General features: G+C 46.4%; 1 protein-coding gene across 1 annotated transcript in view; it reads left to right on the top strand.

Annotated features, from left to right (window-relative positions):
• LOC307259003 (ephrin type-A receptor 6-like) overlaps window positions 1–13,517 on the top strand; it is a gene marked incomplete at both ends in the record, with an annotated part of 157,188 nt that overhangs the window by 114,184 nt on the left and 29,487 nt on the right. Inside the window, one exon of the mRNA XM_080038710.1 lies at window positions 12,863–12,987. Coding sequence (XP_079894836.1) covers window positions 12,863–12,987 — 125 coding nt within the window. The remainder of the gene's footprint in view (window positions 1–12,862; window positions 12,988–13,517) is intronic.

The raw sequence follows: 13,517 nt of genomic DNA, 5'->3' as shown, positions 1-13,517 counted from the left end.
TCATAGACCATCCATAGTCAGACTGTGTCTCCGGTTTATTTGATTTGACCCTGTTTTGGTCATCTTTCCTTTTTTTTTTACTTTCCCTTTTTCTATTTTCTTATAGTCTCCACTCTCCTGCCACAGTTCAAAAGCCAAGGAGAAAGGTTGGGAAAAATGGCTCCCCGAAAACTCTCAGAATGGTCTCTATCCCGTCCCCTCTTCCACTCCCGCCTCTTCGATCCCCTGCTTTTGTTGCGTGACTGATGATTTTAATTACCTGTTAACTCCCTGTGCTCAGCAGATACACATGATAAATGGTCCGTGTGGCTTTTTGCAGCCACCATCTGGATGGGGCAGAGGAGTGTTATAGGAGCGTTTCTCCACTGTCATACTAAAGACAGGTACCACAGCAGGGGGGTGGAGGAGGGTGGGGGTTGCAGGTGTACCGAGGGAGAACAAGAAACTGTCCCAGTTTAGATCCAGTTGACAGCTATTTAGTGTCATAGGGGTCACATCCATTTTTTCCCTTTTGAGACTGCAGGCAGTAACAATATGCTTCGAGGAAAAGAGAAGCCCGTATCACCACCACAGTTGGGGAGATAGATTTCTGTACACGATTGGCCAGCAAATTGCAGCACTTTATATGGAGATTGTAGTAAAGGAGACGGAGGCAAGGAATGTGAAGCTGCTGTAGGTATTCACTGTGGAATTCAGAAGCAGGCATTATGTAACCATGCACCAAGTGCTGTGCAACGACCAGTATTTGAAGATGAAAATATGAAGCTCCCTAAAGTTCTTCAAGCAAAGTTGCATCAAAAGGGGAAGTTTCACATAAATGAAGTGTTGAAGTAAGAAAGAAATAAGAACTCTCTTTTTTTTTTATATTATATATTTTTATTGTCACAGGCAATTTATATCCTCCAAAGGGGGAATCGTTGCATACAATCGGTATATATCTACACATACTGTACCTACATGCATATACACCTATACAAATACACATACATATATATATACCTATACATACATATACACACATACATACATCCACACATGTCCACATACATACAGATCTTCCCAATGTATTATACAGATTCACACCGTAGTTGTTTCCGTAGAAGAAGCAAAAGATATGTTAAAAAAAAAGATTATAATAAATCAAATGTCAGTGCACGGTCAAGGCTCTGCAGACTGGCATGTAAACAGTAAACCCCTTAGTACACACACCTCATGGACAGGTATTGGGTCATAAGAAGACATTCTCTGATCCCTACCGAAAAAGAAAAAAACATCTAGAAAACAAACTTTCTCGGAATCATCGACTCAACCCCATGTTACCCAATGTGTGCATATCATTTCCTGCAACACTTTTTTTTTTTTCCCTTTCCCCTCCACCCCCCTCCCCTTCTCTCCTCTTTAAACAATGAACACAATTAGCAATATACAAAAAAAAAAAATAAATAGATAAAAATAAAAACTCAAATAAAAAGAAAATAAGTAAAAGAAAAATTACGTGAGTAATGTAAGTAATGTACACTTAAGTTATGACTAGGTTTTATCCACTTGAATTTATTTATCATTATTTTTTTTTATTTTTTTATTATTATTATTATTAATGAAATAAGAACTCTCTATTGGAGGCTTTGTGCGAGGCTAAACTTATCACCTCTTATCTGTAGCTCTCCATACTTAAAGAAGCTACAGGGACCTTTCAGTTTTTGTTGATTCTAGTGGCACCTTTGGAAAAAAGCAGTAATGTTTTTACGACACTAGCGCCTAAGTGTGTGTCTGCGGCGTGTGCATTTGTTTAGGAAGTGAGTGCAGGATGCATCGGGATGAGGTACTGTATTTATGTCTATGACTATGTTCGATTAATAATGGTAAAATTATGATGTTGAAGAAACCGTTGATTTAGTACTGTTCATAAACATAGGATGTTCTGTTCTCCCTGCCTTAAATCCTTTTGGCTAAGTTCCCGGGAAATCTAAATTGTGCAAATTTGTCAATAATAAATATAGAAAAATATCTTTGTTTTTGCTAAAGGTCTCATTAACTGTTACAGTTCATTTATAATCATCAGAGAAAAAAATAGTTTCAGAAACATTTAACAGTTCCTTGTAGAAGGTTTCAAGCACAGTTATGAGAGTGGTATCTAAAGGTGAAAAATATCAAACTCTTCCTTTGACCACATACCTTGACTGTCCAAAACAACAGGTGGATAAAGTCTAGGTCAGTGCTAACGAGGCTAACGCTGTCAATTATACTTTACTTGCTCGATTGACCTGAGTAGATCAGCCACTTGTTAGAGATGGATATTAACTCTGTAATTAGAACTCTGACCCAATAGTTTATTTGTCGTTACCGGGTCTCTGTGATGTGGTCTGTCTGTGTGTGTTTATGCCTGGAGTGTGTGACAGAGATCAGACAGTGTAATGGGAATGACCTCCAGCAGAAATGAAGGGTAATGATGATAGTCCCCAAAGCACGACCTCGTGTCACTTTGGGTTTGTTTCACGGCTCATAAAAAGCAGCGCACAGAAAACACACAGTTCCAAACACACACGCAGACGTCCGCACACAGACATTACAGTTTTTACAAAAGTGACACTGATTACTAAGTCGACAACGTACAAGTAAATGTATTAATTCATTACCTTGAGTTCCCTGAGCAAATATGAAGTGCCTTCTGAAGCAAACCATGTACTTTTCAATGGCAGGCAGTGCTTGTAATTGAGTAGAATGGTACCGAGTTAAACTCATTAGTTACTCATTCTTTCGAATGTAGTTTTTTTAAAGAGCAATTGCACATATGAATGTTTGTACAGACTTTCCGGTCCTTTCCAGTCAATCTTTTCATTTTTGTTCACCCATGGAGAAGCACACTGGAAGACCAATTTGGGCCAGCCGCGAGGAAAACACAACCAGACACCTAGAAAAAGAGACAGACATATCAATATGACAGCTGTAAACAACAGCTCCCATATTGTGTTAGTGTTGTTTCTCTCGCACTCTGTCTCTCTATCAACAATAAATCAGTGGAGTGTTAGGACATAGTTAAAGCTCTCGCACATCAGCATCAATACTGGCTCTATTGATTTTTTTCTTTTTCTTCCAAACAGTTAATGGAAGCCTTTAGGGCAGGAAAGCTAATTAAAATCATATGCAGGTCAAGCTCATTTAAAGACTCCCCATTAGTTTATGTTGAGCTTAACAACGCTTGACTGGAAAATCCATCCATCGGCCATCGTAATTGACTGGTGTTTCTAATGGCTTTCCAATGCCCCTGCATCTGGGAGAAAGAGAGAGAGAGAGAGAGAGAGAGAGAGAGAGAGAGAGAGAGAGAGAGTTCCTCTGGCAGATTTCACGCTGCATGCTCTAATGGCCCATACATACACAATCGTTACAAGATGGTCGCCGTGTGTCCTGTGTCCTCAAATTATCTCTCTCCAACGCCCGCAGACAGTGATGTGTTTCATACTCCTGCCTTGGGAAATAAACAATATGCACCCACAGGTATAGATTTGAGTTTTAAGTCTACCTTTTACTACGTAGTTTCAATTCTATGTTATGTGACGTCTGAATTATGGCTGGACCGCATGATGTGAATGCTACAGTGTCATGACGCTTTAATGATTGCTTGGATAAATAATAATATTTCAACAATTGGACTTTATGATAAAAGAGAATATAGCCTTACTGTGTTTCCAGGAGGTGGTTCCACTCAAGCACCACATTGTCTAAAATTAATTGATTTACTGTCAAGTTAAAGGTGAGGAGTTCTCATCCGCAAACTGTAACTCAAAGTTCCTCAAAAATCACTATTTTACCAAAATGCATCACTGAAAAAAAAAAATGGTTTCCTTCTTTAATGAGCAGAAATCCTTTGAAAGGCAGTATTGTGGCGTGTAGAGACGGGAGTCGGAGGCGGAGTGTCAAAAGACGGAGCTAACTGCTTTAATGACATTAATACACTTGTCGAGTAACAACAACGGAGCAGACAGTAAACTCTTGATAGTCTCAAAACGCCAACAAGACAAAACAGGAAATTCCCCCAGTCATAACAGTTCCCCCGGAACCCCGGAACTTCAGTTCCATAGGTGAATTATGTAAGATCACTACACAAGCCCCCCCAGAATTCACCCATAGTCAAAGTCCCCGTGCCGGAAAGGCACGATGGCCCGGCCGCGACTAGAACGAGTGGCAGGGGCCGAAGAGGGGAGGGGCGTGGTGGGTGCGGCAGGACCAAGCCCAGGACTGGGCGGCAACGGCACCGACAAGGCGGCAGGGAGCCCAGCGGGGCGTGGCAACGGGGGGCGTCCACGGCGCGGAGCCTGGGCCAACTCCAACGGTCTGGAAATGTCCACGTGGGCAGGCTTGATCCTGTCGACAGAGACAGTCTCGGGCCTACCACCGACGTCCACGACCAGGCTCTTATCCCCGTGTTGCAAGACCCTAAACGGCCCGTCATAGGGGGGGCGCAACGGTCCACGGTGGGCGTCGTGGCGGATGAACACAAACTCCGCCGTGTGCAGATTGGGTGGCACCAGGGAAACGGGGGTGCAGTGATGCGAAGTGGGGACGGGTGCGAACTGCTTGGCGACCTCCAGCAGAGAGGACCGCTGCCTGGCCGCCGACCAGGGTGTTGTGGCGTTCGGAATGAAATCCCCTGGAACTCGCAGCACCTGACCGTAGACTAACTCGGCAGACGAGGACTGCAGGTCCTCCTTAGGCGCCGTCCGGAGCCCCAGCATCACCCAGGGAAGTTTGTCCAACCAGTTGCCGTCCGTCAAACTGGCACGCAAGGCCGCCTTCATGGAGCGATGGAACCGCTCGCACAAACCATTAGCCTGAGGATGGTATGCGGTAGTGCGATGCAGTTTAACCCCCAGATCCTTGGCAACCACATTCCAGATCTCCGAGGTAAACTGTGCACCCCGGTCGGAGGAGAGGTCCGAAGGTGTCCCAAAGCGCGCGACCCACGTGCCGATAAACGCACGGGCCACATCGGAAGACGATGTCGAGGTGAGTGGCACAGCTTCAGGCCAACGCGTCGTCCTGTCCACCATCGTGAGGAGGTGGGTGAAACCATGCGAAGGGGGGAGTGGCCCCACCAGGTCGATGTTGACATGGTCGAACCTCCTACCAGGGACGACGAATGGCTCCAACGGGGCCTTGGTGTGGCGGTGCACTTTTGCACGCTGACAGGACACACACGAGTCGACCCAGGCCCGTACGTCCTTCTTCAGTCCTTTCCAGACAAACTTCTGAGAGACCAGCCTCACGGACGCCCTCCTACCGGGATGGGACAGGCCGTGTATTGCCTCGAAAACAGCCCGCTGCCAGCCGGCAGGGACCAGTGGCCTGGGCTGGCCGGTGGAGAGGTCACACCATAACCTGACCCCTGAGTCGCCGATCGCCACTTTTTCCAGGCGCAGCCCGGTGTCCGAGTCTTTGAGGGACTGAAAACCGTGGTCCGTGGCCTGTTCCGCACTCATACGCGAGTAGTCGAGATCCAGCTGCACCGCGCCGACGATCACTCTGGAGAGGCAATCCGCGACCACGTTGGATTTGCCAGCGATGTGCCTGATGTCCGTGGTATACTCAGAGATGAATGACAGCTGGCGCTGTTGGCGGGCGGACCACGGCTCGGCTACCTTGGACATGGAGAACGTGAGGGGTTTGTGGTCCACAAAAACCGTAAACTGACGGCCCTCCAGGGCGAAGCGGAAATGACGGATTGCCAGCCAGACGCCGAGCAGCTCCCTGTCGAAAGTACTGTATTTGCGCTCCCGGGGTACCAGCTGGCGGCTGAAAAAGGCGAGCGGTTGCCAGGCGCCACCGTCCCACTGCTCTAACACCGCGCCAACCGCGTAGTCGGACGCGTCGGTTGTGAGGGCCACCTGAGCTCCGGGCAACGGGTGGACCAACAACGCGGCCCGGCTCAATGCAGTCTTAGTGTCCTCGAACGCTCTGTCCCTCTCTGCAGTCCAGTCGACGTCTTGGCCGGGCGCCTTGTCCTTGAGGGCCTCATACAGCGGGCGCATAGTGTGGGCCGCCCGGTGTATGAATCGGTGATAGAAGGTGACCATCCCCAGGAACTCCCGGAGCCCCCGGGCCGAACGTGGGCGGGGAAAGTTGGAAACAGCCTCCACCTTCGACGGAAGGGGGACGGCACCATCCCTGTTGATGAGGTGCCCGAGGAACTGGATGGACGGCACCCCAAAAACACACTTCGCCGGGTTAATGATCAAGCCGTGGCGGTCGAGCCTTGTGAAGAGGGCCCGGAGGTGTGTGAGGTGCTCCTCCTCCGAGGAACTGGCGACCAGGACATCGTCCAAGTAGACGAAGATGAAAGGCATGTCCCTCAGCGCCGAGTCCATCAGCCGCTGGAAGGACTGGGCCGCGTTTTTCAGGCCGAATGGCATCCTGAGGAACTCAAACAACCCAAACGGAGTGACCACAGCTGTCTTCGGGACATCCGCAGGGTGCACCGGAACCTGGTGGTAGCCCCGCACAAGGTCGACTTTGGAAAACAGGAGCTTCCCCGCCAGATGCACGGAGAAGTCCTGAATATGGGGCACTGGATAGCGGTCGGGCGTGGTGGCGTCATTCAGGCGGCGGTAGTCTCCACATGGGCGCCAGCCGCCATCCTGCTTCGGAACCATGTGGAGTGGCGAGGACCACGGACTGTCGGAACGGCGAATGATGCCCAGGCGCTCCATGTTGGCGAATTCAGCCTTAGCAACCGCCAGTCTCTCCGGAGCGAGCCGTCGGGCCCTGGCATGGACAGGGGGCCCTTTCGTCTCAATATGGTGCTCCACACCGTGTTTCGTCGACGTGGACGAGAAGGTTGGTTGCAGCAGGCTAGAGAACTCTCTGAGCAGCCGCTGGTACTTGTCACCCTCAGAGAGCGAGCTAGAAAGGCCGTCGTATGTCCCCTCATCGCAGACACATGCGAACGAGGAGAAGGTCAATGCGTCCACCAGGCGCTCGTTCTTGACATCAACCAGCAGCCCGTGTGCGCACAGAAAATCTGCGCCGAGGAGGGGGAAGGAGACGTCGGCTGTAACAAAATCCCATGTGAACCGTTGACCTCCAAAACATAAATCCACAGACTTCGTGCCATACGTTCGGATCGGGGTGTCGTTGGCAGATGTCAAGGGAGGGCCGTGCAACCCGCCGGCGGCGTCGTCCACCGTAGCCGGCACCACGCTCCTCTGTGCACCGGTGTCGCAAAGGAATTTACGCCTGGAGAGGGTGTCCACGATGAACAGCAGCCGGCCCTTTGTGCCTGCGCTCACGGCCACTACTGAGCGCAGGCCTTGGCGTTTCCCGCCGCATTGAAAGTGCACGGAGAGCGGCACTTTTTTGCCTTGGCCCCGAAACGTGCATGGAAATAGCACAAGCCCGCAGCGGTAAGGCTGTCGGTGGACGCGTGTCCTCCGCCAAGGGGAGCGCTGCTGCCCGCACGAGTGTAACTGCGTGTCGGGGCCAGCACATCCGGGGCGAAACGCTGGGTGGCCAGAAAGAACCTGTCTGCCTCCTCTGCCAGAGCCCGTGGCTCCGTGATGGATGTATTCGCGAGCGCTGTCTGGACGTGTGGTGGCATGTGTCGCAGGAAGAGTTCGATGAAAAGGAAATTTGGTACCTCCGTGCCCAGCAGGTTTAACATCATTTCCATATGTTCGGAGGGTTTGCTGTCCCCCAGGCCTTGAATGGCAAGAAGACGCCGGGCTCTTTCCGATCTTGACAGTTCAAAGATTTTGAGGAGGTAAGCCTTGAGCCCTGCATATTTATTTTGGGCAGGAGGAGATGTAATAAAGCTTACTGCCCTGGCTGCAGTGGAGCTCTCCAGTGCTGAGACGACGTGGTAATAGCGTGTGGCATCATCCGTAATCCCACGGAGGGTGAACTGAGCCTCTGCCTGTGCGAACCACGTTGCCGCGGACGTCTCCCAGAACTTCGGCAGTTTGAGAACGATGGAAAGCGCCATGCTGTTGCGATCGATATTCAAATCAGTCTCGGAATCTTCAGCGGGACTGACGTCAGGGTCACCAATGTGGCGTGTAGAGACGGGAGTCGGAGGCGGAGTGTCAAAAGACGGAGCTAACTGCTTTAATGACATTAATACACTTGTCGAGTAACAACAACGGAGCAGACAGTAAACTCTTGATAGTCTCAAAACGCCAACAAGACAAAACAGGAAATTCCCCCAGTCATAACAGTTCCCCCGGAACCCCGGAACTTCAGTTCCATAGGTGAATTATGTAAGATCACTACAGTATCTTAATTCAGAATTTGGGAGAAATGTCAGAAGTAGTTTAGAATAAAACAAAAAAAGTTATTATTTTACCTAAGCACATATAAAATAGTAAAACCAGAGGCACTGATTGTTTGGAGTAGTCTATTGATTTTGTTCCCAGAGCTGTATATGGTTTTAGAGCACCTGTGGCTTTTGTATGATTGCTGTGGGAAGGATTTTCTGAGCGGTGTCGTGATGAGTTCTGTCTTGACTTGCAAGCAGCAATGCCGTGACACATTTCTGCTGCCCATTATTTTTCTGCAAGAGACAGACAGACTGTGCTCCAGCTTCTCAAAGAAAACACATTGTTTTTACACATGTCAGCTTCTGGCTATTTGTGTGTGTGCACCGCACACGGCATCGCCTGCATGGCATGCGCTTCCATCAAACCGTGTTGGCTTTGTTTGCTTGTGCACAACTTGCTTTTTGCGAGTGTGAGTTTTTCAGTTTGCCTTTCGGTGGGAGGCTGATTTGAATCTGTGCGTCAGAGGGAGATTGTATCGAGGCTGTGTTTATTTTGCCCTATCGGGACGCCAATATGCTAACAGCAGATGCCTAACATCTTGCTGTGTCTTAGTTTGATGCCCGCACCGCGTGACTCTAGCCGTGAACCACTCCGTCCTGCCATCACTGTCGTTCCCAGCTGGCACAAAGCAAGCCAAAGAAGCCCTGCAGCGACGCAGCGTTCAACAGAGTGGCTTCATTAGACAGAGTTAGATCAGATCAAATCCCCCTGAGATGAATTGTCTCCGTGACAGAGGACAGAGGGAGCAGAGGATATGAGCACGCACCGAGTAAAATGGTCATATATAAGAGGTTATGTGTAATCATATCACCTAATAAGATGTCAGCAGCGTTGGCTTATTGTGTTGCTGGAAGAAAGACGGTTTATCTTTCTACTCTGAGCTGCTCCACAGTCTTTTTAAACACACGTGCACTCACATAAAGTGAACACCCAACATACAAATATATGCAAAAACACACACGCCCTGCCCTTTGAGCCTGCCGATTATTCTGATATTATTATCCATTTTCACTCACGCATGATATTGTGCTGCTCTCTTTTTGATTTCTAATTTCTCTACCAAAGCGTACATGGCTATTAAGTCAGTGGTTATTGAGAAGAAGTCAAGCATTAAAATGCTTTTTTGTATTTAGGTGACTGTTTATTCTAGATGCTGCACAGTGCGTCTAACCCTCCAGGCTCTATTTCATCCATAGAGTTTTTCTTCCTGTTAAAATGACTGACCTAAGTGGTTGGTTGCTTGAGAAATATTTCTGTGATATTAGAGTTTTCTTTACACTTTTACACTTGGTTTTACTTTTAATAACTCGCACATTGTCCGCATTTTACGACGCCACTTCAGATGTTTTGTATTTTATTCTCATCGTGTTAGAACCACAGCACCATTGGAGACAACTGCAATTGGCCCTTTGAATACTTACCCTTGTGTCCTCCTCTCCATCTCCTCCAACTTTAATCCACTGAATTTGAGCCGTCCTGCTCTCCTTCTGTTAGATGCCCTTTTAAAGCCCTACTTACAGTAAATCTCCCATTCTACCAAGTTCCAACTTTTCTTTTTTTTCATGCCCCCAATATACCCATTATTAATTCTAACTTGAGTGAGGAGGGAGATTTGGAGATGTGCCGCATGGACAGAGAGTTAAACCCGTGTATGAGGGTATGATGAAGAGATAAAAGCCAACAAAAGATGGGGAGCGGACAGACTCAAAGAGGCTGCTGGTGATGGTGAGAGAAAAAAGGGGAGCGAGTAAGGAAGGGATGAAGCCAACACATGTGTTCACATTTAGCTGCTTATATCACATGTGTAGCCATAGGTCTCTGGCTAACAAGCCTCCAAACATCTTAGAGCCTCATCTTTGGGGTCCGAACCCTAACCTTAAAGACTCCCACTCCATAAACTCTATTCCTTCAACCCAAACATTGCCGACAAAGTAAGTAGTGCAAACAGCTTCCGCGGGCGCACTGCGGTGGAATTAATTAAAAGAATATTCAGTGCCTGTGTGTCATTTCATTTTGAATACATTTGAGGAAAAGCAGGCCTACATTTCCCAGCCACATAATGAGTCAGCGCTTTAACATTAAATGATATAATATGTAATAATGACTCTCAGGGCAGTTACATGTGCTGACCTCTCTTGGGAGCTAAGTGCAATTATTTACCTGGCAGAAATTCATAGAGCACAGCGAGTTAATGCAATTCGGTCCGAGGAAAGAAGAAAATGACGCCTCCTCAACTTATTTTCAATTAAAACAAGACGATCCTACGGGAGAATGGAATAGCCGTGTGAATGTGTTTTTTTATTGTTGTTTTTTTGTTCATCTAAGCCGGTGTGAGTTTTATAGCACATACACACACACACACATGCCAACCACTGGATTTCACAGCCTCAAGGTATAAAGGCTGCTGAAACGCCTCACTCTGTATTCAGGGCAAATCCTTTCAACTGACATGCTTGCTGGCATTGGCACAAACTACACCTGAGGTAAAAAGGTTCAGTTCAAAATAAGGGAGCGACATGCTGCGTTAACCCACATTACCAAAGCATTACAAGTTTATTCAAGTCTAAACCATTATTAAGGGGCAATGCCAGTGACCTGGCTGCAACACTAACAACACAGTAGAGGACACAGTAGACAAATGGTTTACAGACATAAAGTGGAACTTAACAACCTAATCTTAACCTCTTTACCTTCAACTGTCTGTGCGTTGTCCTATATTAGCTTTATTGTTGCATATACAGTATATTCTTCTGCTTTTTCCAATTCTATAATATTGACATCATGTTATGACATCAAATAAAAATACCTAGATGTCTTGCTTGTCATTTGTTTCTCTAATTTGCTGTATGAGATGTAAGCGTGATTTTACTTTTGTTTTTACTACATTTTAAGATGGAATTCTCATTCGATTAAAAATATCCTCATTGAACAAAATACATGGATTCAGGGGATGTGTTCCGACTTTCCCATAATGAATTTAGTAGCACACAACAATGTGGTGACAGTCTTGTTTTTTGGTATTTATTGTAGTTAGAAGCAGTTAGCAGGGCAGAAAGATTGGAGGGGAAATGTGCATTTGTGTAAAACATATTTGCAGCTCAGTGCTGTTTATATTTGTAAGAAAAAGGAACTGGGGCCTATTTCAGGTAGCTGGTTTAACATACTCTGGGTTTAACCCTGCGCTCTGAGTTGGTTAACTCAGAGCGCAGGGTTGATAAGCAACTCTGGGTTTTCGGTTTCAGAACAGTGGATCAGCGTTGGGTTTATCAACTCTGAGCGTGTTCACTCTGGGTGGAGCGTGTGCATAAAAGCCATCGTCAATGGATCGCTGATAACATGATTCACCATGGAAACAGAAGAAACAAATGATTGATCCTCCCACTTCTCCACTTCTCAAAAAAGAAAAAAAGAAATCTCCGCTCCTCCCACTAGAGTTAGAAATATTAACGAATGAGCTTATGGTAGCCTATGGAGAAGAATTAACGGGATATTGTCTCATAACTCTGATCTAATCTCCTCGGCAATTCAGCAAAAAACAGAGCAAACATTTTTTGTCAAGATAATCATTTCGCTTCCGTATGAGAAGCCATAGTCTATTTTAAAAAGTTACGCATATCAGCTGTAAAGTAATAAAGCTGGCGCGGCACTGCTGACAGTGCCTAACGCCTACTGTGCAGTAAACAGAACAGACTGTCGCTTCTTTTAAATGGGGAGTGAAATACATTAACGTCAAGACACATTAGGTGACAGTTTCCATTGAAGAGCCTGATTGATTTATTACCAGATCCATTTTCCTCAAGTGATCACAGTTTAAATTATTATATCATTTTTATATTCATATTAGGCTATTTAACGAGGCTTGTCTGTGACTTTAGGATCGCACAAGTGAACTACAACGATCGCGTGCAGCCGCAGCGTTACATGAATCCACCTGACATAAATCTGTTCAGTGGCACAGACGTTAAAAAACATACAATAGGCTACAAATAGGTTTATTAATCTGAATGTAGAGCATGTCACGATGTGTAAGGTGGCCGCCTATATGAACGGACCGAGGGCTGAGAACAAGGCTACTGATCAGATAAATGATTGGTCAAACGTAAAATCATCAGGAAATGATAAAAACATCCCGATGGAGATTTCTATGGAGTGATTTTGCTTCAAACTGTACAGGGACGCGTGTGACAGTGACACTCTTTCTTCAGTCGGAGCTGCAGCGTAAAGTGAAAACAAACTCGGGTAGGTCTAACCACCTATCCAGCAGGTTAGACCCACGGCGTATGTTGCCGCAGTAACTGACTCTCGGTTGCACTGAACCTGCTACCTGAAACGGAAAACCCAGAGTTTCCACCAACTCAGAGCGAACAAACTCTGGGTTGCCTCAAAACCAGCTACCTGAAACAGGCCCCTGGTGTGCCCTTTTTTGTTGTGTAAAAAGTTAACCATTGTTGTCAAATGTTGTGTTTTTCATTTAACCAGTCATCAGATGCTGGATTCAATGACCAGGGTAAAATCATTAAAGCTGATGCCTGTGTATTTTGTGTTCAATCCAGGTCCGTCTCTGGTTGGGTCCCTGAAGAAGGACTGGGCCTCTCCAAACAGCATTGCTCTCTCCTGGCTGCAACCTGAGCAAAGCACGCTGCCCATCCTCGACTATGAGATCAAATACTACGAGAAGGTACAGTTAGCTTTTAAAGAAGACATTTGTATTAGACCTGATGTAAGTGCAAACACTAAGTTTGACGGGAGAGCCCAATTTTGAGGTGTAAGCGCATTACTAGCACAACATAGCAATATCTGGAATTATTACAAATAGTAATATAATATGAAAAGCCGGAGTTTGGCTGATCTTTAGCGATAGCACATCAGCTCCTCTCATCCAAAAAGATTGACCATTTATTTTTTCTTCTTGGGGTTTAAAGATCCCCAGGCATAAATATAGTCAATAGTAATGATAGGTTTCTGAAGCACTCCAAATGTCCATCCAAGGACAGATAATAACCCTTTTTAAGCTGAATAGACAATTCATTTATGCTCTGTCTGCATAATTATGTGCTAGACATTATTTTGAAAAGGCAGTGCTATCCGTGAAGTACAACTACAGCAACAAATTCCTCATGTTTATAGTTAGCTAAAGTGATTCAGTTTGTTAGTTTTTAGCTCTTGCTCAGTAGTAGTAGAATGTTGCCAGAAGACAGCCTTAGCCAC

The sequence above is a fragment of the Ammodytes marinus genome (genome assembly GCF_949987685.1).
Source record: "Ammodytes marinus genome assembly, chromosome: 12".
NCBI classification, from domain to species: Eukaryota; Metazoa; Chordata; class Actinopteri; order Uranoscopiformes; family Ammodytidae; genus Ammodytes; species Ammodytes marinus.
Note: the sequence above shows the minus strand (reverse complement) of the source record. Positions and strands in the feature narration are given on the sequence as shown.